The 24,591-nt window shown below is 37.2% G+C and overlaps 1 protein-coding gene and 1 long non-coding RNA gene across 2 annotated transcripts in view; one reads left to right on the top strand and one right to left on the bottom strand.

Moving 5' to 3' along the window:
* The first annotated feature begins 2,303 nt into the window (after positions 1-2,303).
* LOC121880176 lies at positions 2,304-11,929 on the top strand. The gene is made up of 2 exons (XR_006091501.1): positions 2,304-2,730; positions 3,652-11,929. It is a non-coding gene; the product is annotated as an uncharacterized LOC121880176 (long non-coding RNA).
* Positions 11,930-12,270: 341 nt separating this feature from the next.
* LOC121880175 (chitin deacetylase 1-like) overlaps positions 12,271-24,591 on the bottom strand; it is a 35,729-nt gene continuing 23,408 nt past the window's right edge. The window contains exons 8-11 of the mRNA XM_042387300.1: positions 18,116-18,345; positions 17,800-17,970; positions 14,164-14,295; positions 12,271-13,809 (exon numbers count right to left, since the gene is read on the bottom strand). Coding sequence (XP_042243234.1) covers positions 13,663-13,809; positions 14,164-14,295; positions 17,800-17,970; positions 18,116-18,345 — 680 coding nt within the window. The 3' untranslated portion in view covers positions 12,271-13,662. The remainder of the gene's footprint in view (positions 13,810-14,163; positions 14,296-17,799; positions 17,971-18,115; positions 18,346-24,591) is intronic.

Genomic DNA, 24,591 nt, shown 5'->3' with positions numbered 1-24,591 from the left:
GAGTTTTACCTTCATTTCCGACGGAAATGAGTTAGTTTGGACTTATCACCTCCCCATAGAACCTGACCTAACCAAACAAAGAAACCTACCTAACTTCTAGCCGTCCCCGCCACATTAAGCAGAAAGTATTTATTTTGATATCTGGTACCAATGAAAGCAACTTTGTTGAAGCATCATGCTGTAATTTTACGTTTCTTGTGGACATGAGAGTACAGTACAGTACAGTACAGTACAGTACACCCACCAGGTCAGTTGTAAACATACAGACGACATGCAGATTTACATTAATTTCTTGTGAATTTACTATCTCGGTTAATATCCATTTGCGACGGAAGTGGTATAAGAAAAAGTTGTTCCTATTGACAAGATATAACTAATGGTAAACACAAAATTGCTCTAACTGAGTTGTGGCTAAAACTGTAATAATACAGTATTTTTGCCTGGCGAGTAAACACCCTGAAAAGGGCTAGAAATTGCTTTCAAGTTTATGGGTCCCCTTTTGATATTCATCTGCAATGAAAAACAAAGACACAAGCAATTTAGGCTAAAAATGGTACAGTATATATTTTTTTATCCCCCCCCCCACCCACCCACCCCCCAAAAAATCACATACACTACAGTATTTGGAATCGGCATAAAAATCTACATTAGAAAAAAATCTTTTCCATTTTTGAGTGCTGTACATGAATCGGAAAAAATCTTCCACTTTGAACAACCATGACTGTTGGTAATGTGGGAGGGGTCATATCTCCATAACGACTCATTTGCAGTGGAAATGAAGGTCATATTCGTTTGAAGCAACACAAAATAATGTACACTAGGAAAACCTACTACTATCGTTAGTAGTTTCTGTGTTGGTCCTAAAACGAATCTTTACTATTGTTATTTCTGAGATACTGTAATTGTAAATATTAATTGATTTTTATTTGAAGTAATTAAAGGTTTTCCAGGAATGAAAATACTAAACAAATGACAGTACAGTACACTCACTGTCTTGCTACTAGATAAGCTATTGTTTTTTCAATGTCTTGAACTCTACTGTCTTGGTTTTAATTTTCTTTATAGTGAGATCATTTTAATTTGCTTCACACCTCATACAAGTTCTTCAAAAGACTTGGAGTAGTGTAAACACACTACCTAAAAGTTTCCGCCATCAGTGCCGTATATCTGTATATATCAGTATATTAGTGTAAACTTTGTAACCTAAAAATATTCTAATTTTGACAACGTTGGGTTCTACAACACACACTCACACTTCATATACCAATTTGCATGTACAGTACTGTACAGTATACAAAGGAAATCAGTGTATACTGTATAGGTTAAAGATTCACATGTAAACTGCTTGTAAATTAAGGAAGTTTATGTGGGTACTATATCTACAGTACTTACATTCTCAACTCTTTCCTGTCACTCTCTTAATGTCTTCCACCAGACATGGGCAACCTTTCCTCATTCATGGGCCGCATTGCGATTTAGGTATTTTTCTGTGGGCCAACCCACCAAAATTTTTAGCTGTCCTAACTCAAAAGTAATGTTAATATTGTATTAGCACAGACAATGAAACAGTTTATTGTCACGTCCGCCTTACAATATTTTCAGTTTACATTCACAATCTTTTTCCCATTTATGAAACAAATCCATCATATTTTTATTTTTTGTAGTATACAGTATTAATGTTTCTTGGCATTTAACAGAAGATGAGTGAAGAAGTCTGTGAATACATTGATTTTTCCTACAGTTAAAACATTTGTCTTACTTATGAGATACACCCACCAGAATAATGTTAATGGTAATCTTTGCATTTGAAGAATTACAATGAAACAACCTTTAGATATATATAGATATATATATATATATAAATTATATTCATATCCCAATAGAAATATATATATATATATATATATATATATATATATATATATATATATATATATATATATATATATATATATATACACACACTCAAGGAGAGACCTAATCAGACAAGAGTAAATAGACAGAACAGACAGCCACACATGAAGGATACTGATATATATTGAAAAGGATGAGGCACTATCGAGAGAGAGAGTCTGTGAACAGGGAAGAGACCTTTGCCTTTGACCTGTGAGACCACCACCTGTGACCCCACTTGGACTTACCCAACCTTAGTTAATTCCCAAGTTATCTACTGCCACATAGCAGCTGATCCATCAGACAAGTCGTGCCAAACTTGGCCCATAAACTCACTCAAGTTAAAAAAATTATATTGTTGACTATTTATACTTATTTCACTGTTACATTTTTGTAGTTACTTACTCTTAGGTGATGAAACAGTAATGAATTGTGTGTGAAGATTATTCTTTGAATAAATATTGCTTTTACTCACCACAAACTGGCTGCATCTACCTGCACCGCGGGCCACTTTAAATAGAATTTATCAATCACTCTACAGGCCGCACAAAGATATGGTTCGGGCTGCCCATGCATGTCTTACTCAACTCTCACCTGCCCTGTTCCCCGTCTCCTCATGTTTCCACTTAACATACTTCGTGCCTTATACAAAACTTGGGAGTAACAAAAGTTCCATTAGTAATATATTTTGAAATTTTCAGTGTTATTGGGACCCCACATGAAAGTGATTGGCCACGAGATGTGTCACTCTCACGCAGTAACTTCCGTCACCACCAGGGCAAACATATACGAGATGTTGTGCCAGAAATCACAGATGATGCAGCAGATCTGCTCCAGGTACTGAACAGTATTATATGTCTGAATGTTGGATGTACACACAGTAAAAAAAAATATTGTGCATGGGGGGGGGAGGAGGGGTGTCTGCTGACTTCAGTAATGATCCATACATCACCTGATGTGCCGGGAGGGTTGGTATGCATATTCCACTATCCCTCGTCCGTAGTGTCATATTGTTTCGCACATAATCCGTGCGGTACTTTTTTTACTGTGTTTACAACATAAGTTTTATAGTTCTGTGGCAGCTTCACTTTACCAAAGCTTCACAGGGTACAAGTAAAGTAGTTGCTTTTTATATAAATATTCCTCAAGATCTGTATTCATACTGTACTTCAAAAATACAGTACAGTACTACATGAATTTTGTGCAGTTTGTGTATATTGTACAGTACTCTGTATTGATGATCATTTGTACAATTAATGACACTATATTTAATCTTCAGTAAATGGTGCCTGCTACTGCTGTTACTTTACCTGTACATTTGGACACCAGATGTGTTAGGGGTCTGTGTCATGATTCAATTCTTCTAATTAGAAATGTGTACTGGACCAGTAATGTATAAATTTTGTCTCTAATCCAAACTCTAGGCTTATGTCCTTTTTGATACCATTAAAGTGATACAGTTACTGGTTCTGTATGTATTTAGTAGATAACCAAAATAAAGAACAAATAGTAAATTTTACTTATTTTATTTTTGGGGTTTTTGAAGGAACAGACACACTAACATTGTTTTTCTGCTTTAGGAAATTTTATGTACTTCTTTACTGAGAACTTCATCCCTCACTTATAGTTTGCTGCTGTATTTTTTAATTAAAAGATCTAAAATTTAAATTTCAAAAGTAGATGTACAGTATAGTTACAGTACTGGGTATATACTATATATAATGTGCATTATTGTATCAGTAATTTTGTTTTCCTCAGAAAATGCTGAAATTTGTGCCAGGTGTGCGTATCTCAGCCATTGAAGCTCTTCGTCATCCATATTTCCGAGGTTGTATTCCACCGCGAATCATGGCCACAAGTAACAGGTCAACTCCCACGCAACAGGTTTTAAGTCCAGCACCCCTTGCTACTAGCAGCCCTGCCAATACCCATCTTCACCACCACCAACGTCACACAGCAGCCAGTGCTACCAATACAGCCAGTGGCACGACAGACAACTCCTCAAGGCAAGCTGTATTATCCTCTCAGGTTACTGCAAATGATGAAAATAACCCTAATGCTGGGAACAGTGCCAATACAAACAACATGATATCAAGAGTGCCAGAGCCCAAGATTACTGAACGTGCCATCACAACCGCCAACACATCTACCAATACTGAACCCTCACCCACTGTCACCACCACAACCTCAGGAAGTGGTGGTGTCCCTCCTCCCCCTGGGAATAGCTCAAATGCTGTGTAATTTACACCGCATTCTACTTACAGGTATGAATTTAATGAAGAAACTGGAAACTGTAACCTTTGTGGTGATTGGACAATAGGTGAGGGTTGACTGTAATTATCTGATGCTACAAGGAGTAGTTGTTCTTGAAGGAAGGGAGTGAAGCTGTGAATGTTCAATTGACAATTGTTTAAACTTGCAATGGCTGTAAATTTATAATGGGAGTGGAGAGTGAACTCATGTAACCCCAAAAGTGTGAATTGGTTATTGAAATCTCATTATGTGCAGCAACAGAAACTGTGAAACTTAAAGTTTAGCTGCACTATTAAAAACTTGTGTACAAATTGATACCTGCACTGTCAGCAAAAGTTATAGTATCCCACCTTTAGTGCCTTGCTTGGGGGTATCTCAAGGATGTCGTAAACTACTGTGCTGCCCTGCCGTAGGAGTTGTGCTCCATATTATGCTTACTAGAAAGTTCCTTATGTAGTTCTGCTTGTCATGGATGTGCCCAACAAGTGCAAGAGTTTTTAATAAATTGCATTTAACTTACAAAAGAGCATAAAAGTGTAAGAGTTTTCAGATGAATCGCATTTAACTTAGGAAAGAATGTGTAAGTAACTTTGTGAATGACACTTACCTTGAAAACATTCCCTCTGACATTCCCAAGTAAAAGGAACCATCTCTCATGTACCAAGTCGCTGAATGGTGCTGAAGTTATTTGTTGTGGCATTTGTTGACTACTGTGTGCTTGTTGAATGTTACTTGGAAATTAATCGGACTCTCTAAGTGGAACTACAGAATTAGTGTTGGGCTTAGATATCATGACTGGGTTAGTGAGAGCAGAGAGAAAATTTACTGACTCTTGCTTTCGGTTATTGTGTAAATGATCATGGTTCAACTGAATGACTTGGTGCCTGTTCTGAACTAACAAATATTTATGACACAGGGAGCTTATTATCAATATTAATGGTCATTTGGTTTAACCATTGAGAAGAATTTCTTTTATTTATTGGTACTTAGGTGATGTGTGTGTATTAACTGCACCGACCACTCAATAGAACCCAAATTCTCATGCCATGACGGAAGTGAAATGTATTGTCATGCATAAAGGGCTTCCTCTGAAGTCTGCACTCCATATATGGGTAGTATGTTAGTCTTTACTTTCTTATAGTGAAGTGATAGTGTGTAAATTATTTATTTCTGGAAATATTCTCCCAATAATGCAAACAGAATGTACTTGGCTCAATCAGTAACATCATACCATCTGCAGTGTCAATGTTGCTTTTTAATTTTTAAGAGAAACATTATTTTTTTCTTAATAATTAACTACAGGCTTGGAAATTCATAAAAAGGGCAAGACAGCCACAATAGAGAATAGACACAGGACAGTAACTGTGAAGTGGATATACTTTGCAAAGGTCATCATGATGACCTGACAGAGGGCGGGAAATTCCAAGTCTTCTACTACCATAACATACGATGGTTACTGATACTGTGGGTTTCTTTTTCTGAAGAGATTCACTATTGCTGATTTTGTCAAGGAAGTAGAATTATTTTATTTTATACAATGCAATCATTTGATAATTTATGTTGAATAATATGCATTCATTATTAGAGGCATCATACCCAGTGCAAAGTGTTGATGCAAGTGTCCCGTATAAAATGGTTTGTGGTCATGATCTAGGATGTTCCTCTGCTAAAGCATAAAACATGATAAAATGAGCAGGACAAAAATTTGTATTGCAGTGTAAGTTTTAAAATTTGAGAGATCTCTTGGCTTTTTAATTTGTTATAGAGATTCATCAGATATAATTGTCCACTTACAGAAGATGCATTAGTGGGAACTGGTGGCCACCATTAGTTGAGCTGTTTTATAAACATATCTCTTCTGTTAATATTGAAGTTCAAGCATGTGCTTGGGGTTTGATTACAATGAATTGAAAAGTCTGTTCAAAGCAACAGAAATTAAGTTTTATTAACGCATCCTGTGGATCTTGTTTGCTGTTTGTATTACATAGCTTGTAGTTTTGTATGTCTATGGTTGACATTCATGGCACAACCCAAACTTTGTTTCCAGGTCTTAAATCTCCTAAACATGTGATGAAGCCGCAGGTACAGGTATATGTGAGTCAGCCAGTTGATAGATGTGGGTAACATTCCTGCTGTGTAATGCTGCACAATCTATGAGAACAATCTATCTCTTTATATACTTTATTCAGGAAGCATTGATTGAGAGTGTTAGCTTGCATCACCTTACTTAAATTCAAAACATTTATTCAGAAACATTAGCACAGGTGCTGTACGTTGATTTCCATGTGGTAACAGCACACTTGTGGTGCCTACACAAGGAATTCACCTTAAATTACTGCTATCCAATTTTTCAAGTTCTTTTAAAAATTGAAGTGAATTCTTATTTGGAGTAGTTTATTGTTAAATTCCTTATTGAACTTTAAAAATGTTGTGTTCACTGAAAGGTTAATGCATAAATGAAATATTGAACAGCATCAACTACATAAATACTTGGTTCATGTTGAGTCGGATTTTGTTTACCTACGTCTGGGTCATTTCTGAACGCAAAAGGGCCAGTGTTGGAAAAGTACCACAATTTTTGTTTTTTCTTTTGGGACTCGACAACAAACCTGCACTCAACTAACTTAATAAATTTAGTGTATTTTTGGTCAGGTTAGTTCTGGCTGGTTTTTGTTGCCTAAAAATAAATATACAGTAGCTTCAAAATTCTTTTGTACTTTTCTAAACCTGACTATTTTGCTTTCTGAATAGTCTCCCTTTTTCCCTCAGTCATTACAAACTAAGTCTGCGAGTTGCATTTGGTTTAGAAACTGCAGTAAAATGTCAGCTTCCAGAGCTGGTATCTTTCCATAATTGGTGCAGGAAGTTGACTTTCTACTGTATTATTTATTGCAGTTAAGAGTAAATAAGATTTTCTATTTATGACGTTCATATATATGGTGAATGGTGTTGAGTATCTGATCAGTATAAAGAAAGCAAACAAGAAAGACAGACTGTTGTTAACATTTTGGTGGAGACTCTGGCCAGGCGGAGACAGCTCCTATCCTCCCACAAAATACTCTGAGCTTCACTAGTAGCACCTAGTATACTCCAGCTTATATTACATGCACTCACAGTAGTCATTCTTTAGTTGGTGTTTAGTCATCGCTGATGGTTATTTTCTCAGTATATTATTCAGACTAATTTAACTCTACACTGAGGATCTGCATACATCAATCTAACTTCCTGAAAGTGATTGTTTGAAAATCAGACTTGCACAGAGCTTCATATTCAGGTCAGAAAATTCAATGGTTCTGCACTGTATTTGATATTTGTGATATGGAAATATTGTACTATATATACGGTATATGCATTTTTACATATTCTGAATAGACCCTTCTTCACTGCCATAGTCCTAGCATGTTCCTAATGTTAGGTATGAAGCACAAACATTATGCTAAGCATATCTGAATTGTCTTATTGTGACAGCGTGCTGGCACTGGAGAGGGTGTGTGACAGGGACTGTCAGACAAGAAGTTCCACTCCTCTACTTTTCTTGTGTGTGTTTTGCTTCCTAGACTGACAAATAATATAGTGCGAGCATTAATCAATTGGTAATGCTGTACAAGTAGTGGAGTCATTAACCTATTTTTGTGAAGGAAAACTTGTGTACCAGCTTTACACATACCTTATCACCCCATCAAAGTTTAACAAATCTAGAAAAAAATATACTTTTAATACTAATACATTTGTAAATATATTCAAAATTTGTCATTAGCCTGGTGGTACTATGTTCTAAGTTGTACAAAGTTACTAATGAAAGAAGGCATTTTTACTATGCATCTCAGTATCTTTGAAGTAGGATTATCATTGTCTTGATTAATGACTCTTAAACTCTCTCTTTCTTATCTTTGATGCCATGTTTACTCAGGAAGTTGAGGGGTAGCCATAGGCACATACGGAAATTTCCCAAAACAACATTTCAGCGCACTAGTGAAATACATATTGTCACCTAACTGATGTCAAACCCCACGATCTCACTCCATTTTTTTTCCTTCTCTGTGAAACAATTGAAGCAATAGATTATTATAACTACAGTATACATGAATCATTGTCATGATATAAACGATTGCTACAGTTAATTTTAGGGGTGTGGCAGCTGAATGGATGTGCTCACCACTTTACACATGGGACACCTCCTGCAACACAGCTGTGGATGGGTATCTGACTTAAGTTGGGGAAGTGAAGGCAATTGAGTACAATGGCAGTTATGATGCTTCCTTGTGTATTGAGTCTTAGTATTCGGTGTGCCCACAAGGTCTACGAGATTCACTTTCAATTTTTACCACGGTTAAATTGAAGTGCTCATAGCATTTTCACTTATTGGATTACTGTTTAGATGCATTTTTTTCTAATTGTGTGTCTGAATCTTCTTGATGGTCAGTAGCAAATTGTGGAATAGACTGCTGACTAAAGTGTTTTTATTAAAGAAACGTTTAATAATTTGTATACAGGTACTGTATTTTTTATTGAATAAGAAAAAACTTTCCATAACGTAAGTAAAAATTTATTCCCATACATTTATTCCCAAGCTCTTGAGAGTATGGTCTTTCCAGCTCCTTAAATGATGGTACTGTAGCATCTTGAATTTTGTTGTATGTATATTTTCATGTTATTAATCAGGAAAAGTTGCCAAATTTCATTTTAATTTCTGCTGTCCACAGGCATTTACTTTGTGAACCTCAGAACTTATTAATCTTCCTTTTAGCTACAGGTTAAGTTATCAGGAGGCCTTGATATATCACCATCTTCACTGTAACTTAAAACTGACCTTTAGATTTGTAATGCTGTGTATGGAGAATATATTATCATCTTCAGAAAAATATCACAATCAGGACAAATATTTTTTTTACTAGAAATTCCAAGCCTAGCTGAAGGATTTTATAGTCATTTTGCTGTACCTGAAAATTAAATGACTTCTTGGTCCTGTTTGTGATACTTTTAGTGTTGGCCACTTTGCAGGGTGAGTCTTCCTATAGCAACATTGATGGTACTGTGCAGGACAAAAATGTTGCAATACTTGTTCAATCTATGGCATATGAATACTGTAGTACTGTTGACTTAAAATATTGATAGATGGGATTTTTAATGACCAAAAGAATACCCTGTATTGAAATGCAATGTCACTCGCTGCACAGTACAACAAAACCAAAATTATCATTATCCTAAGATTAAAATGTTACAGAAAGTTTCCTTTGAAAATTATTTGGTACTACAGTACATTTATTTTATTTAGTGACACAGAAAGAAGGGTTTGTAAGGAAGAATCAATTTCAATAGAGATCAGCTATTCCTCTCAAAAACCTCTTAGGCTGTTAAATAAATATAACATTTCACAGATTTGACCAGGTTGATGGTGCATCTATTTTACTAGTGAGTCTAAATACTTACCATATCAGATCTGTTCAAACCTTCTTTTTTGGTTGTATTTGATCAGCCATCCCATTCAACAACATTCTGTTCACCTCCATCAAATAAGCCATATTTTATTGTCCATTCAGGTTAATGGTAAACTGTATAATATCTGTCATTTTATCTTTACACAAATTCACACACTATAATGATAGCCTTCTCTGATATAAACCACACCCCCTCTGTCAGATACCACACCCCTCTGTCAGATCCCCCCCCACCCCCCGGCTCTTTCGGATACCACCTCCCCTCTCTGTCATATACTATCCCTCTCTCTGTCATACCTCCTCCTGTCAGAGTTGCCCTCCTCTCCAAAATCTTCCCCCTTTCTGACATACCAACCCTCTTTGTCAGACACCATGTGCTTTCCCATTCTTTCACCTATGATCCCTCTCTTCCTTTTCTTGCATTACCTGCCATTCACACCTTGTTCATCCATTCCAACTTTTTAATTTAGCCATTTTTCATCCCATCAAGAATAGAAATATCTTCCCTTTTTTCAAAGTTTGGTTTTAAATGCATTTATGTTGTGATATCAGGCCTTTTACTTTGGTTTCTTTAAAAAAATTATAAAATCTAAATTAAAAAGAGAACATTGTGCATTAGATTGATGTGTTTTGTTGATTTATTGCACGATTTGAACCTTATTTGCACAGTGAAATTTCCTCGTACAGATTTTTTTTTATTACTATTCATTTCAACTTGGCCTTGTTCTTCTATTAGCTCCTGTAACTGATATGTTTAAAATAAGTAAAAACAAATATTACTAGTAGATGAATTTTTCATAAAAATTAATTGTGACAGGAGCTTTGTGATTCGTGTCCATGTGACATAGCTAGTGTTGGGATGTACGACTGTCACAAGGAAAAAATATGTGCCTTAGTTGAGAACTCAGGGGGGTCATTTGGGATGTATAATAGCTCAGATGTATTTTTTAAATCTTAGAAGTGACATAATTATGCATAAAGCTCATCATAAGTGCAAATATAAGTATCAGGATATTATTCTGAGATAGATTGGTCACATAACTAAAAATATTTCTCCTCAATATGGTCCTTACTTTTTAAATTAAGATTTTTGGTGATCCAGTATTGCATAAAAGTTGAATGTATATTTTAAAATGCAACTAATGTGTACAAAATGGTGCCACAATGAATTTTGATGTTTTGTACTAAACCTTGAATTGTAACAGACATCAGCATTATACCACGTAGATAATTTCTTCAGGTGGATGAGTTCCAGTAATGGTTTGAACAACAAATCTTCTCTTAGGTTAAGCCCTTAATGAGCAATCACTTTGCTTACAATGTGGCCTTACATCAGTCGTTATCTGTGATCGTGTCAGTTGTAAAATTACTGTATTGTGTTCTCAAAGATATGTAACACCACCAGTGTTAATCTGTTTAACACTTGTTCAAATGAATTTTCAAGAAAATTTTTGTGGATGTCGTCAATCAGACTATACTAATAACTGAGCTCATCTAATTCATAAACCATTTCACCATTAACTGTTAGACAGCTAAGTTATCTTCTGTCTCTTCAAATGTCGTAAAGAACTTTCTTTGCAAAACACAGGTGTATTCTTGAAGTGTGCTTGGTGAGAGTCAGGTTATTTAGGTGTGATGTGAAAGTTTACATTGCCAGGTGTACTCATTTATGACCAGCTTTCTAATCAAGTTCTAATTCAATAACATGTCTGAATAAAAGGAGCTTAACCTCTGCCTTACCTCAGGGCTGAGCTGTCATATGTGTATGATGGTGATAGTAGCATACATGTTAAATGGCACTATTACAACATGCATTAAGGAAGGGGTTAGGGTACAGTATTTGTTTATAAACTTAATACCAATGTGTATTTTGTAAACCTGTGTTCATCGTGAAGATTTAACTTCCCAAGTGTCATATATCAGCTTCTTTAATGGTTTATTTCTAAAAGAGCTTCTTTGGTTTACATGGAAAAGTAATACTGTACTGTACAGTATTGTAATTGGTTTCAACGTCATTTTAAGACATGCCAGGTGTTCAATTATTTTAATTGAAGGTACCAAAAATTGCTGAAGATTGTGACGCTTGTGAATTTGCTACTTTTTTTAAGTAAAGTATCTAACTTTGTCAGTAGATCTCTTATTTACAGAAATGTCTTGGAAACATTTCAGTAACTAATTCAGGCATATACAGTACCTATAATCCAGAGAAACTTACTTTTACTAAGCATGGTTGAGGAATACTCCAACAAGTCAAGATGCATATCTTCACATTATCTGGGGCTCTTAGTAGCCACAGATATGTATTTTATTTATACTTTACTTTAAAAATAAAGAAAATAAATCCACTATTGCCTTTTACTTTTCACTTTTATATATTTTATAGAATTTCTTACAAAAGAATAATTAGAATTGGAAGCACAATTTATAACCAAACCAGGACCAGACACCTTGGGTATAATACCGAGACAAGTCTACAGCAAGGAATTGCTCTTGACAATAGTTGGAACTGAACTATTGGTGGGGGGGGGGTGTTAGATAAATATTTTTTTTAATTTGAAAATTTGTTAAAAATAAATACAACAAATTGAAAAATAAAAAGGAAAATTAAATTTTGGGGTAAAATCCCCCCCCCCCTTTTTGTGACATCCTCACCACCACAAAACGAGGCAGAATAAAAGGTTGTGCCTAGGTTTTAGTCCTTTAATATAGAAAAAAAAATTATATTTACATGTATAAATAAACTTCAGTAACAAAACAAAACTAGAGGGAAATATGAACCATCACTGGAACCCCGTTGTCGCTAAAAGCTACAGGAATAGTATAGTACAGTACATTGGTATCCTACTGTAGATACCAGATTTTGAACAGAATATTTATCACCTAGGGAATATTAAAATATGACCAGGCGAAATAACTCATCCTTGGTATATATGTACAGTACAGTCTACACAAAATTTATTGGGAGATGAAACCATGGATACAAGCTTCGGAACTAAAGTGTTTCAACGCAATTAATCTAATAGAAAAAATTATAGTTTGAGGTTGATGCAGGAGCAATTGTGTACAGTACCAGACAGGAGTGACATCAGGCTCTCGGACACCAAGTTATATAATTGTTTAAAGGTAGTCAACTGGGTACTAGTTTATGGCGGTTGACTGTGTAGTATGAATGGGGTATCAGTTTATACCAGTTGCCTGTACATCAGTTAACGGGGTACTAGTTATAATATATGCTGCCTGTGCAGTTATCAACGGGGTACCAGATTATGGATAAGTGAATGCACATCATCACTAAACACTTCACACGAGTGGAAATGAATTCCACCGTTTTTTTTAAATTGTTTAACCATCCATAAAATTTAAGTGACTATATGGCGGGACTGTTGTATGATCAACAAACGACATTCAGTGATGCGAGTTTACAACACAAAAAAATAAATTATCACAGTTTTTATCATTACTGGCTAGTATTACGGATGATACTATAACTAACATCGCAATTATTGATGAAAAAACGCCTTGAATATATCATAATCGGAATTTATTATTATGAGTTTTATGAATGACTTCATTCTCAAGACAATCATTCTATTTAATGCCTTCATAACTGAAGATCAATGATATCAAAATAGTTTGTCATAAGCTCACATTACTTTTGAAGATGGTTCCTTTCCCCACCAGAGCTCGGGTCAGGTAAGGGCCCTACCTGACCCACATATTTGGTATACTGTACTCGGAAATATGTTACAGGGAGGCTGAGAACCATACTCCATAGAAAACGTTTCCAAACACCATTAAAGCAATCAAAAGAAATCCTAGAGAGCTGCATGCAACCGAGTGTTAATCCCGACGTGATGATGTTGAGTGGTCTTAAAATATTTGATGAAACAGTCACATCTGAGGTGGGTAATACTGGTACACGTCCCTACATTACCTCCTGCAGCAGTGAGAAATCAGGATTTGTCAAGATTTGTAAAAATCTGAATTCTAACCTGAATCATTTACTGTCGGGTAAGGTGAAGCTCGACTGAAACTTTTAAACAAAGATCTCTGGACAAAAATACAATCTAGACAATGTTTACAGATAGATACCAAACTCGTTCTTGAGCCAGGGGTAGATGTCAGGACACTCGAAACAGGTGTGGAGGTAGCGGTCACCCCTTAGCAGTCTGTTCCTCAGTTTGCACGATTTAGTGATGCTGCAGGCCTTGTCCTCCGCCGGCACCTGGGGACAACAAGGGCGTGATTTAAAAGACAAATGCAGGATTTAAAGGAGAGAAATGAGTGGAATTTAAAAGTGTGAAATATAGAAGATTCAGGAGAGAACGCTGAAGGATTTATAGAAAGGGCAATAAGCAGCAGCAGTCGCTCACTCCCTCTTCCTTTCCCTCCCACCCTCCATTCCTTCCTATTGGGATAAAAACTAATATTAACCGCGCCCTGACCTAACCTACTATTGCCATTGAAAAAATAGATTACTAACTAAAAAGAATCCTAGTGATAATGGTAAAAAATCTGAAAGGCTTATTGGGATAAAAACGAATATTAACCCTCCCCTCCTCTTCTCTCCCTCTCTCACCGCTTGTTGACACTTCCAGGGCTCGAAGCTGGCCATCTGGGAGTTAGGTGTGGGCTCCCTCATCCACTTGATCATCTCCTGGTTGTTGACGACCCACACGTCAGGCATCTTACTCAGCTCGTCCAGGAATCGCTAATAACACAAACAAAAACGGGGGTAGTTATAGCATCACCAACCACACAAACACAGTTAGATTTTATAGTTAAAACTCTTAACACCAAACAGACCCTATTGTTAAACTTCTAATAACAAACATGTTAGAACCTATTGTTAAACCTCTAACATCACCAAATAACCATAAGATTGCCAACACCAGGTCGTTAGATCGACCTGCTAGTTTATGACCACGGTTATACACGTCAGTTAACGCCAAAATCAGACGATTCATATTACGCTCAATAGCCCACAAAACATGTAACTCTGCCTTCGTTTGAGTCCCCCATCTGAGGAGTCCGTTTTCGCATCGCTTCAAGACGCCTCAGTCCTCCGTTATCCCATTTTCTCTAACTTACTGAAACCAACCTCTCTATAAAATGAATTTGAATGCGAGAGAGAACACCCTTGTTTTGAGTCAACTTAGATATGTTTGATTACAGTTAAAGCATACAAAATCCTTTGTGAGTGATGTTGAAAGCTTTAAATGTTTTTATTGTTATTAACATTGGGTAGGCAAGCGAGTGTTGAGTCTGCCAGTACAAACGATACCCACGGTATCGTTCCCTAAGAATGACCATGAGTTTCCAAATGCTACTGAAGTCAGATTATTTTGTTGCCCAAACATCAGAGAATCTGATGGTTGTAGTTTAGAGTGTCAGTTGTCTATTTAAGAAAGTCATTAATCTCCTGAATTATTCTGTCAACCTGTATAATCTCCCAGATCTAACGTCTCCCAGTGAATAGTTCCTTGTTCGCAGCAGCCCTGAGCTCGCAGAATTGATGTTATCAATGTGTATATTCCACTTTTTCCTGGCAAGCTCAACCTCTGATTAGATTATATGAATAGACATAGGAAATTACCTTGATCAGGAACACCGAAGTTCATAACTAAGTATACAGCGATCCAAAATGGTAGAGAAGGTCTGTTGTTGGCGAGATCAACCTTTCTGGTAAGAATGCGTGTGCCAGTTGCCCTGTGAGCGCATGTATATAGTATATACCGCTACACGAGGGAGAATCACGCATTCGTGACTCTTCCTCAACGTATCTCAAGGTATGTTCCCTGCCGCCGTATTAATTCAGTTTAACTTAGTCAATTTTGTGAATATCAGTGTTCATGTTGTAACAGTGAAATTGTCATTTACCCAGTGAAAGGATTAATATAAAGTAAGTGTCGTCTGTACCTTTACCAGACGCATGTTTTGTATATTTGAAGTTAGACATATACGCATTCGTGACTTCCTCAACGTATCTCCAGGCCAGTGTGGGAGCTGAATACCCATCGGCTACCATAGATCGGTAGCCGTATTGGACGATGTCGTTAATTCGACAGGATTAAACTGAAGTCCGTTTCCTGCAAATCAGACCCCAGCTCCTTTCGCGTGTGTGGTCTACAACCGACCCCTAACAGCGATCTTCATTTGTTATGGAGCCACCATTATACCCTGGGGCACTCCTCACAGTTACATGGGCCTAAGTATTATTGTATCTTGATGGAGGGATTACAAACAGAAATCCCTGGTTAAGTAGTGAACCCATAACTATTAATAGTACCAGGAAATATGTTATGCGAGTTGAGTACATGAACTGAAGGAAATGTACTATGTTGTTCATGCCGATAGAACGTGATGTTATAAGTTGATTTGGGATATTGTCAAGTGTCATATAATCATCTGTATTGACAATGAAATAATATAATGATTGCTAAATGTTGTAACCAAGAATTGAAGATGTAATTTGTATCATATAAAAGTAAGACATGAGGATACAGTGTTATCTGACCGTGTATAATAATTGCCGAATCTTATTTGTCAGAGGATTAATACAACAATTGTCTAATGAAGTAATAAGTACTTGGAGCTGTTTAATGATGTAATGAGTACTGGAAGTGTTTCATGAATTAATAAGTAATTGAGATCTGTTTTGTCAATGGTGCAGTAAAACCTGAGGGTCCAGTCTTGTCTGAGTGAATTTAAGTAACATCTTATTCACTCACTGTGTTAATAAATATTGAATTAGTGATCTACGAGTATCACCTCTACTCCTTTTAAACATTGGTTCCCAGAAAATAATACTTACTCACGTGCCCATACACCCCTACCCAAAAGTTGTCCATGAGTGATGTTATATTCTACCAAAATTCTGGGTGGTGGCAGCTTACCCTTGTAAGTATAATAAGTGTTGTACTAAGAATATTATGGTTCCCCAGACCAACGCATGTATGAGAATATAAGTAAAACAGTAAATACTTCAGAAAGGTAAAGACAAATTCAGAAAATGTAATATACAGTATATGAAAAGAAATGAAAGACTTGGAAAATATAAGAAAAGAAAGATAAGACATTTATGTACGTTGCGGAACTAAAGACACAGCATAGAAATTATTAAATAAATATACCATGAAAGTTTAATATAAAAAATATACATAACTAAGAAAAGAATACTAAAGAATATAAGAAAGAATACATAAGGTATATATATAAATGAAGAACTGAAGAATATCTGGATGGTAAAATGTGAAGTAAAGAAAAACGTCCCGTTACAAATAGTGGCAGCTTAGCTGGAATATAGAGAAAGAAACTCGACCCATTACACTAGTGTTGTATTGATGAGGAAAAAACGTGCTATATGCATCTCTACAGGATGTCTACTGGCCAGACAAAACAAAATTCCTTTGCTTTTCCTGATGTAAATGTGAAAAATTCCAGGTACACAGTAAAAAAAAACACCGCACAGATTATGTGGGAAACAATATGAAATCAGGGACGAGGGATATAGTGGAATATGCGGTAGCCCTGTTTTCCTTGCCTGAGGGTGTCACGACATAACCTGCCGTATATATAGGCACACATACCAACTCTCGAGGCACATCAGGTGATGTATGGCTCATTACGGAAGTCAGCAACCCCCGGATGAAACTTTTTTTTTACTGTATGTATATTAATTCGGAATTTATTACAATAGAATAACAAAATTAGAGGTTTTCAGTAATATGAAAACGCTACTAAAAATTCAAAGATGAACATCGGCAAAGAACCTTGACACCCCCCTCCATATCTTTTTCCCTGATTTGCGCTATTCACTTGGGTCGACCTGGATGTTCCAAAAAAAGCAGGAAATCTGGCAAAAACCAAAAAATCACACCCCTGATCCACCTATATGACTTATGATAAATATGTGGAATAATCCATTTGAATAAAGTCAATTATAAGAACAATTCATCTCCGACAATACTCATTATAGAATTAATAGGCATAACCTGCAAAATTTGGTTATTTGGTTGCTTAACATGAAATAGGTACACAATTCATTTATTGGAGTAGACTATTTACTGGAGTTTGTTCCTAAAGTTTAATTAATTACCTATTATATACAGTAGTACATTAATTTATTGTAAGATTGCTGCCAAAATAATATTTTGAAGTTGAACTGAATTCACACAAAATTCAAGGTTTATTTGTAAAATTCCCTGGCTCCTACCTTCATGCCCTTCATGTTGTGCTTGGTTTTGAACCAAATGGTGTGGAAGTAGAGGCCTAGTGGCGCCCTGTTGGTGTTGTAGTGGCGCCGGAAGTTGTGCATCAGCATCTGGTACACTTCCTCTTCGTCGTACGACGGTGGGCACTGGTCCATCATGGCGCAGTAGTACTCCTTGGGTACAAGAGTAAACAATTATTCTAGCATGCCTGGACGGAAGAGGCGAGAGAAACGTGTTTACATTCAAACTCGAGGGACTTTGGCTATTAACACCTTTTGGGGGGCTTACCCCAACCTTTCTATCTACCCCTGAACTTACCCCTGCCTGCAGCTGGTTGAGAACGATCTCCCATATGCCCGGGAAGGACCTGGAAGGACACTTCTGCCTGGTGCCCATACACTTGTGAGGCATCTTGTAATCCATGGTATAGGGCCAGAGGGGCGGGTTAGAGAAAGGCGCAGCCATAGAGGAGTCGTAGATGAACCCAAACTCTCTCATCATGATAAACTGCCGATTCCACCCCACACGCAGGAACGGTACACGAACACCTGCAGGAGAAGTAAGGGTCGGTTTAAGTGGTGCTCAAGGTGGAAAACGGATGAAGCTCTAACAGGCCTCAAAATATCTGAACCCAATACAACCCAACCTAACCCACCTGGCCAAATTGAACTCGACTTTCCATAACTTAGTCTAACTCTAACTGATATAACAATGTCATGAGTGTGTTTCCCGCCAAGCAGGAGCCAATCGCAGTAAATTATGAGTGTGAATGCCTTAAGCCTGAACCAATGAGATGTGAGGTCATGAGTATGTGGCCCCCTTGTAGGTGACTGAAAAAGACAGTCTAGTTTGGGGAGTAAAGTGTGGTCTTGTGTGTGTCATCTTCAGGTTTTATCCGTTTCAAGAAATTATTATGACTCGTGTGACCCCTGTTTAGCTGACAGAGGATAGGTTTATTGTTTTTAAAGTGAAACTGGTCATTCTGAGTAAGTTCGTTAATAAACGAAGAACCATTATGATTAGTTCTTAAGTCCCTTGTGTATGGAGTAGAGTATGTCCTCAGTGTCTTTGGTGTTTAGCAGTGATACATTGAGTCCTAAGTGATAACTTATCACCCGTTTCCCCTCGTGTCTGTTATCCCAGTTACCCCCATTCCCCAGTTATCCTCATCTACTTCCCCTCTCCCCCCTTTGGTGTGAGGGCGGCCTAACCACAAACCAGCCGTTACCTTCACATTCCTTGGCCTCTTTACCTCCCTCTCCCTCTAGTCTCTTTCCACCATCTCACGAGAAACAGAGCATGAAATAAAGAAGGAGAAAGAATTAAGAACCAAGAAGAAATAAAGAAAATTACATGGTGGCTTAGCGATGTACACATTTCAAAAAACTATCCATCCTACTTGCCTTAACCGTTTGACCATGCTTACTAAATGTAGTTTTAATGTATATTTAATTTTGTGTTTGATAAATACTAAGTGTTAGAAAGTGATTTATTTTTCTTAACAGCAACCAAACCAAAACCTAACCAAACCAAAACCTAATGTAACCTAACCTAATGTAACCTAACCTAATGAAACCAAACCTTGTTAGTGTCATGTTGAATGTACCATATAATAAACACCCTTACACCTTATTTGTACATGCCATTATATTATGCTTAGTAATTCTTAAGGCCAATAAGTCATCTCCCTTGAATTCCATAAATGAGGATTCTGCATTGTCACATATTACCAGACTAGTACTGTACTATAGTTGTCTAGTAGCATAATGCTCCAGAGGGGCAAGTTTGTGCACTTTTCTTTACAAGGTTTTTAAATCGACCATATCTCTGCTTCTAAATTTTTCACCGTTTTCAGATACTCCTCAGAAGATACTCGAAAATACATTTAATAATTATGAAGTGATTTGATCATTATTTTTTCGTCAATACAGGTATTAAAAAAACTGACAATGTGTGCAAATTAAATTATTCTGTGAGTAACAAGTTTCCATTGATTTTATTTTTGTCTTAAATTCTTGCACAATATTATTGTGAATCAAAATACCCATATATGAAATCACTGGTTATGCTCCAGGTGGCAGAATATTGTTACTACTAGTATTCAATCAGTATAAAATAGCTTGATTATTTCCACTGATTACTACTCCTACTTCATAATACAATCCTAAATAGTAAAAACCCATACATGAAAACCAAGGTAGTCTATATGACTAATGGCACAGATGCAAGCCTGTAATTTCCATGTTCTGCATTGAAGTGTACAAGGCATCTGCACCCCTAAACAGCCACGAGTTGTACATCCCCTCCAACACCTACATTTGACAAGCTCCCTACAACCATTAGAAGCCCCTGGTAGCCTTGTACAGAAGTGTCCACACAGCATCCTCTTTCACCCATCCCCATTTTTATGGTGAAGGGGTGTCAATATCTGCCACCAAAGCCTGTCCCCATGCATACAGAATAATGACAAACCTCTGGATCAAAGCATGAACAACGGCTTATATGCTATTGCCGAGTGGTGATATTGCTAGAAATGCAGATATTACTTCAGGAAAGACCTTCCATACATCCCAGGCTGATTTCTTGCCCTTTCCACAGAAACCTGACACTGTCAACCTGTGAAGACATGAAATCCGAGAAGGGATTGAGCTTTTTGACTTTCATTAGTACCAATTTCATGTATGGGTATGTAGTGGAAGGTCTTTGCTGTCCCAAATGCATTCCATAGCATATCAATACTCAGCCTTTCAAAAAATGCAATTGCTAGAATGACCACATCGGTATCGAGTTCTAATTATCTTCCTGCTGCCTATGTTGGTGGCATCAGCTGCATGCACAATCATTCTTGAGTCTGCAGGGAGACAGGTTGCTAAGGTCTGCATCTTCAGAGCTCAGAATATTTTCATCATTTGTCACATACAGCTCTGTTTCAGCCTTCACACACAATCATAACTTGTTTAACAAGAAAGTCAAATAGCTCTTTCTTTTTGTTCTTATCTTGCAAAAACTGACTCCAATTCTGTGGCATCTGTGTGGTATATGTCACATTTTGTTTCACACCACTTCCTCTTTACTGACGAGTGGCTGACTTCAAGCTGTCACTAAATCAACACTGAACTTTCTCTTGCGTTTTTTTTATGCATGGAACAAAAACATCTTTGGCATAATCATTATATGTTTTTGCTCCACTAGGCACAAGAAAATGAACTAATGTTGCTCCATCCAGAATACTTGTATCAGATGATTGTGCGTGTCACTGGGTTTGTGTGACTCAAGACACGAGTAAATCAGACTTGTTGCAAACCCTAAGGTTACCATGATCTGAGATTGATGGTGGGTAGACATGATTCTCATGAATAAAGAAGTCCTCAAGGTTGATAGCTCTTGATTGACAGGACACAAAGATGTGCCAAGAGGTCGGTCTCAGTCTTCCTGGAGTTCAGTCACCTGTAGTTGTGAACTTTTTTGGGGGGATTTGGGTCTATGCCGACTGAACAGAGCAAGGTTGTTTTGTGGGGATAGTCTCAGACTGGTTTTGATCTGCTAATGAGCCGATCCTGACAAACTCTGAGTATCCTCTTTGTCCCACCTCTTCAACAGTTTTTAGACTGAACTGCTGGACTGTTTACAATATCTCTTGTATCTAATACTAACAGATCAGGACTGTCCTCTTGAAACATGTGTTACCCATTTCCTTTATTGCTGTCAAAAGAGAAGTGTAAAATAATTCCTGCACAGTGAGCTTGTTCATGGTGATGGAGGTTGTCCTTGTTTGCGTCTCTTTGAAGAATGCCTTCAAACTCCTGAAGGATACGGATTAGCTAAGAAGCAGCCACTTGCCATCTTCTGAATGTTGTTTGATTCTCTGCCAGGCCAATCACCCCACCAATACCTTTCAGATGTCCGATATTCTGCCCCTTCCCTTGATCAAAAGCAATGCCAGACGAGACATTTTTGTCTTGTGAATGACAAATCTTCCACTATGAAAATCTGCAGCCAAAGAAGGATGATTTTTCTGGAGGGAGGATCTAGTGCAAAAAACCATGGGGCAAGCTCGGAAAGGGACTATATACAAATCAAAGAGACCACCTCTGTGCCCTCAAGAAAATCCAAATTGTCAGTTGCAATTTCAATGTTAGGCTCCAATAGCAGAACTGGGGATATTCTTCACTTGTTCTCTACATAAGCTTTGTAAGCTTGGTGCTTGAGAGATAAATTGGCAGCGGTGACTTGGTGGGTATGTCTTGCTTTATCAGGGACGGATCCAGAAGATCAAAAGGGAGGTCCAATTAATTGTGGATGGAGGAACATGGCGAACACGACGAGTCCATCTACAGTAGCGGGGGGTGGTTGCGGGGAGGCTGTAACTCCCCCAGATTTTTTTAATCTGATCAATATCAGTAATTTCAGGACATTTTGAAGCCATGCGCACTTGATATAAGGAGATATTCTGAGGTCAATAGTGATCACTTTTTACTATACAAAAACGCCTGAGTACAATACTGCAAAAAAAAATCTGATGGAAAAATTGGGGTCGTGACCTCAAGATCCTCCCCTGGATCTGCCCTTGTTTTGTTAGGGGAGTGACCAGGAAATTATTCAGCAGTCCCAGCAGTGATTTGCAACATGTAAGCAGCACAATGTATTTTACACAAGTGCTTCTTACTCGAAACAAAATACTGTACACAATTAGAAGAAAAAATAATAATTTTCTAGTTTTATAAATTAAAAAAAATGCTCAAATTATTTCACCATTCATAAATGTTTAGAGCATATTCTTATGAGTATCTGAAAAGAGTGAAAAAATATTGAGTAGAAGCGGAGATATGGCCGATTTAGTAAAACCTTGGGCGTTGTCATGGCGGCGGCAGTAGCAGTGTGCTTCCACCCAACCAAATATGATAATTGTAAAGAAAAGTGCACAAACATTTCATTATCCGACCAGCCTAAAGCCTGGAGCGACAACAGCATATCTAGCTTAACCGTTGAACAGTGAAGTGCGCTCATATAGCCCTCCTTAACCTGAACTAATGACTACGGTTAAGTTAGTACTGTATATATTGTATGAAAAAAAAACACCCACAGCTGAGTCTCAAGCTTCCGGTGTCTTCAAAAGAACAAGTGGCTTAGTACCAGAAGCCTAAGCTACTAAGGCTAAAACTCTCTAAACATCCCAAATATAGCAACCCAACCTAATCCAACTGAAAGTAAGCTAACCTAACCCAACTTAAACTAAGCTAACCTAACCTAGCTCTACCTTAACTAACATAGCCAACTTAAACCAACTTAACCAAAATTAACCCATCCTAACCTATCCTAAAAGAACTTAACCCAACCTAACCCAATGGAGCCATCCATAATCTAACTTAACCAAGCAAACCTTCCTGATTAAGCCCAACCTAAACTAACTTAATCCATCAGAACTTAACCTATAGTTAGATTAGCACAACTATTTACAATTACTCTAAATTCAAGTGGACTGTATAAAACCTACCGGTCATATACCTTGTGGAGCCACCGGTTGTTATAAACATGTGTACAGTATAACTTCTAAGCTATGTTGAATTAACAAATTCAACACAATATCCAACATAGATCTATAAATGGAACTAATAGAAGTATACTCATGTAGTGTTGATCTTGGTAGAATTCACCGGTGTGCAACTACAAATAACCTCGACTGATTTTGGTCAGCATGGGTAGATGTTCATACGATATATTGGGGGAAGGGCAATAGCTTAAACCCTACAACTGCTTCACATTTGACAATTATGAAGGCGTCACGTCCTGTTTACCTAGTATTGTAGCTTGACCATAAGTCGAAAAGGGGGCGATCTGACAAATTAACGAAGATCAGACTCATCGACTTGGTTAGCGCTAGTATATAACTTCAATGGATATAATTCAATAGGTCGAGTAACAGTACCAGCTATAATTCTGTCTCATGAAAGCGAACTAGTTCTCTAACAACCGGCCATACTGGCAGGATCACAAGGTTTCCAGGAGCAGGTATCATTGTCTGGTATCATGGTGTGGTAATTGATCATGAGGTCAATGAATTTTTAACAAACTCGCTATGTGCACCTGATAATGTTTATTGTTTGACCTATAATTTCCGCTCAAAGTACAGTCGAACTTCTAGTCAATAAGATATACTCACCTTACCGTTTAAGCCCCGGGTGTACTAATTTATAATCAAATTTAACCCCAAAACTAAAATTACTGTTAATTGGTATTTATAATTACTAATACCAATTAACAAAGTACTTTAAATTTTATCATTGTAACAAGTATTGCTGTACAAACAACCTTTGTGGCATACAGCCCGCCTTTCTCGGTCACAAAATTTGTTTGTTCCGAAGCCCTGGAGAAAACTCCCTGCAAGAGCTTCATACCGACTCGACGCTGAACGACATTACTGCCCTACATAAGGGGTGGGGGGGATTTGGCGTGGGTTGACGATCTTGCATAAAAAGGTGGACAAATATATCACAAAAGATACACCCAACAAGCTGAAATTGTTACAAGTACAACCATATTTCTGCCAACTGTCCGTAAAAGGATAAAAAGTACTGCTCGGAATGTGCTGCAGTGGGTACACCTGAAAAAGTAGGCAGATGGATTCGTAACTTAACACTTACAATTGCATTTGGTGCACTTTATTCGTCTACGCGTTATTTAATTATTGACAATGAAACTTAAACGGGCGTGACAGACCAGTTGTTGAGGTCTTCCAAATCCTCGTCGGATTTTATTATTATTGTTATTTTTTAAACGGTGATGAAAAAAAAAGA

The sequence above is a fragment of the Homarus americanus genome, unplaced genomic scaffold (assembly GCF_018991925.1).
Source record: "Homarus americanus isolate GMGI-L3 unplaced genomic scaffold, GMGI_Hamer_2.0 scaffold30108, whole genome shotgun sequence".
Lineage (NCBI taxonomy): Eukaryota > Metazoa > Arthropoda > Malacostraca > Decapoda > Nephropidae > Homarus > Homarus americanus.
Note: the sequence above shows the minus strand (reverse complement) of the source record. Positions and strands in the feature narration are given on the sequence as shown.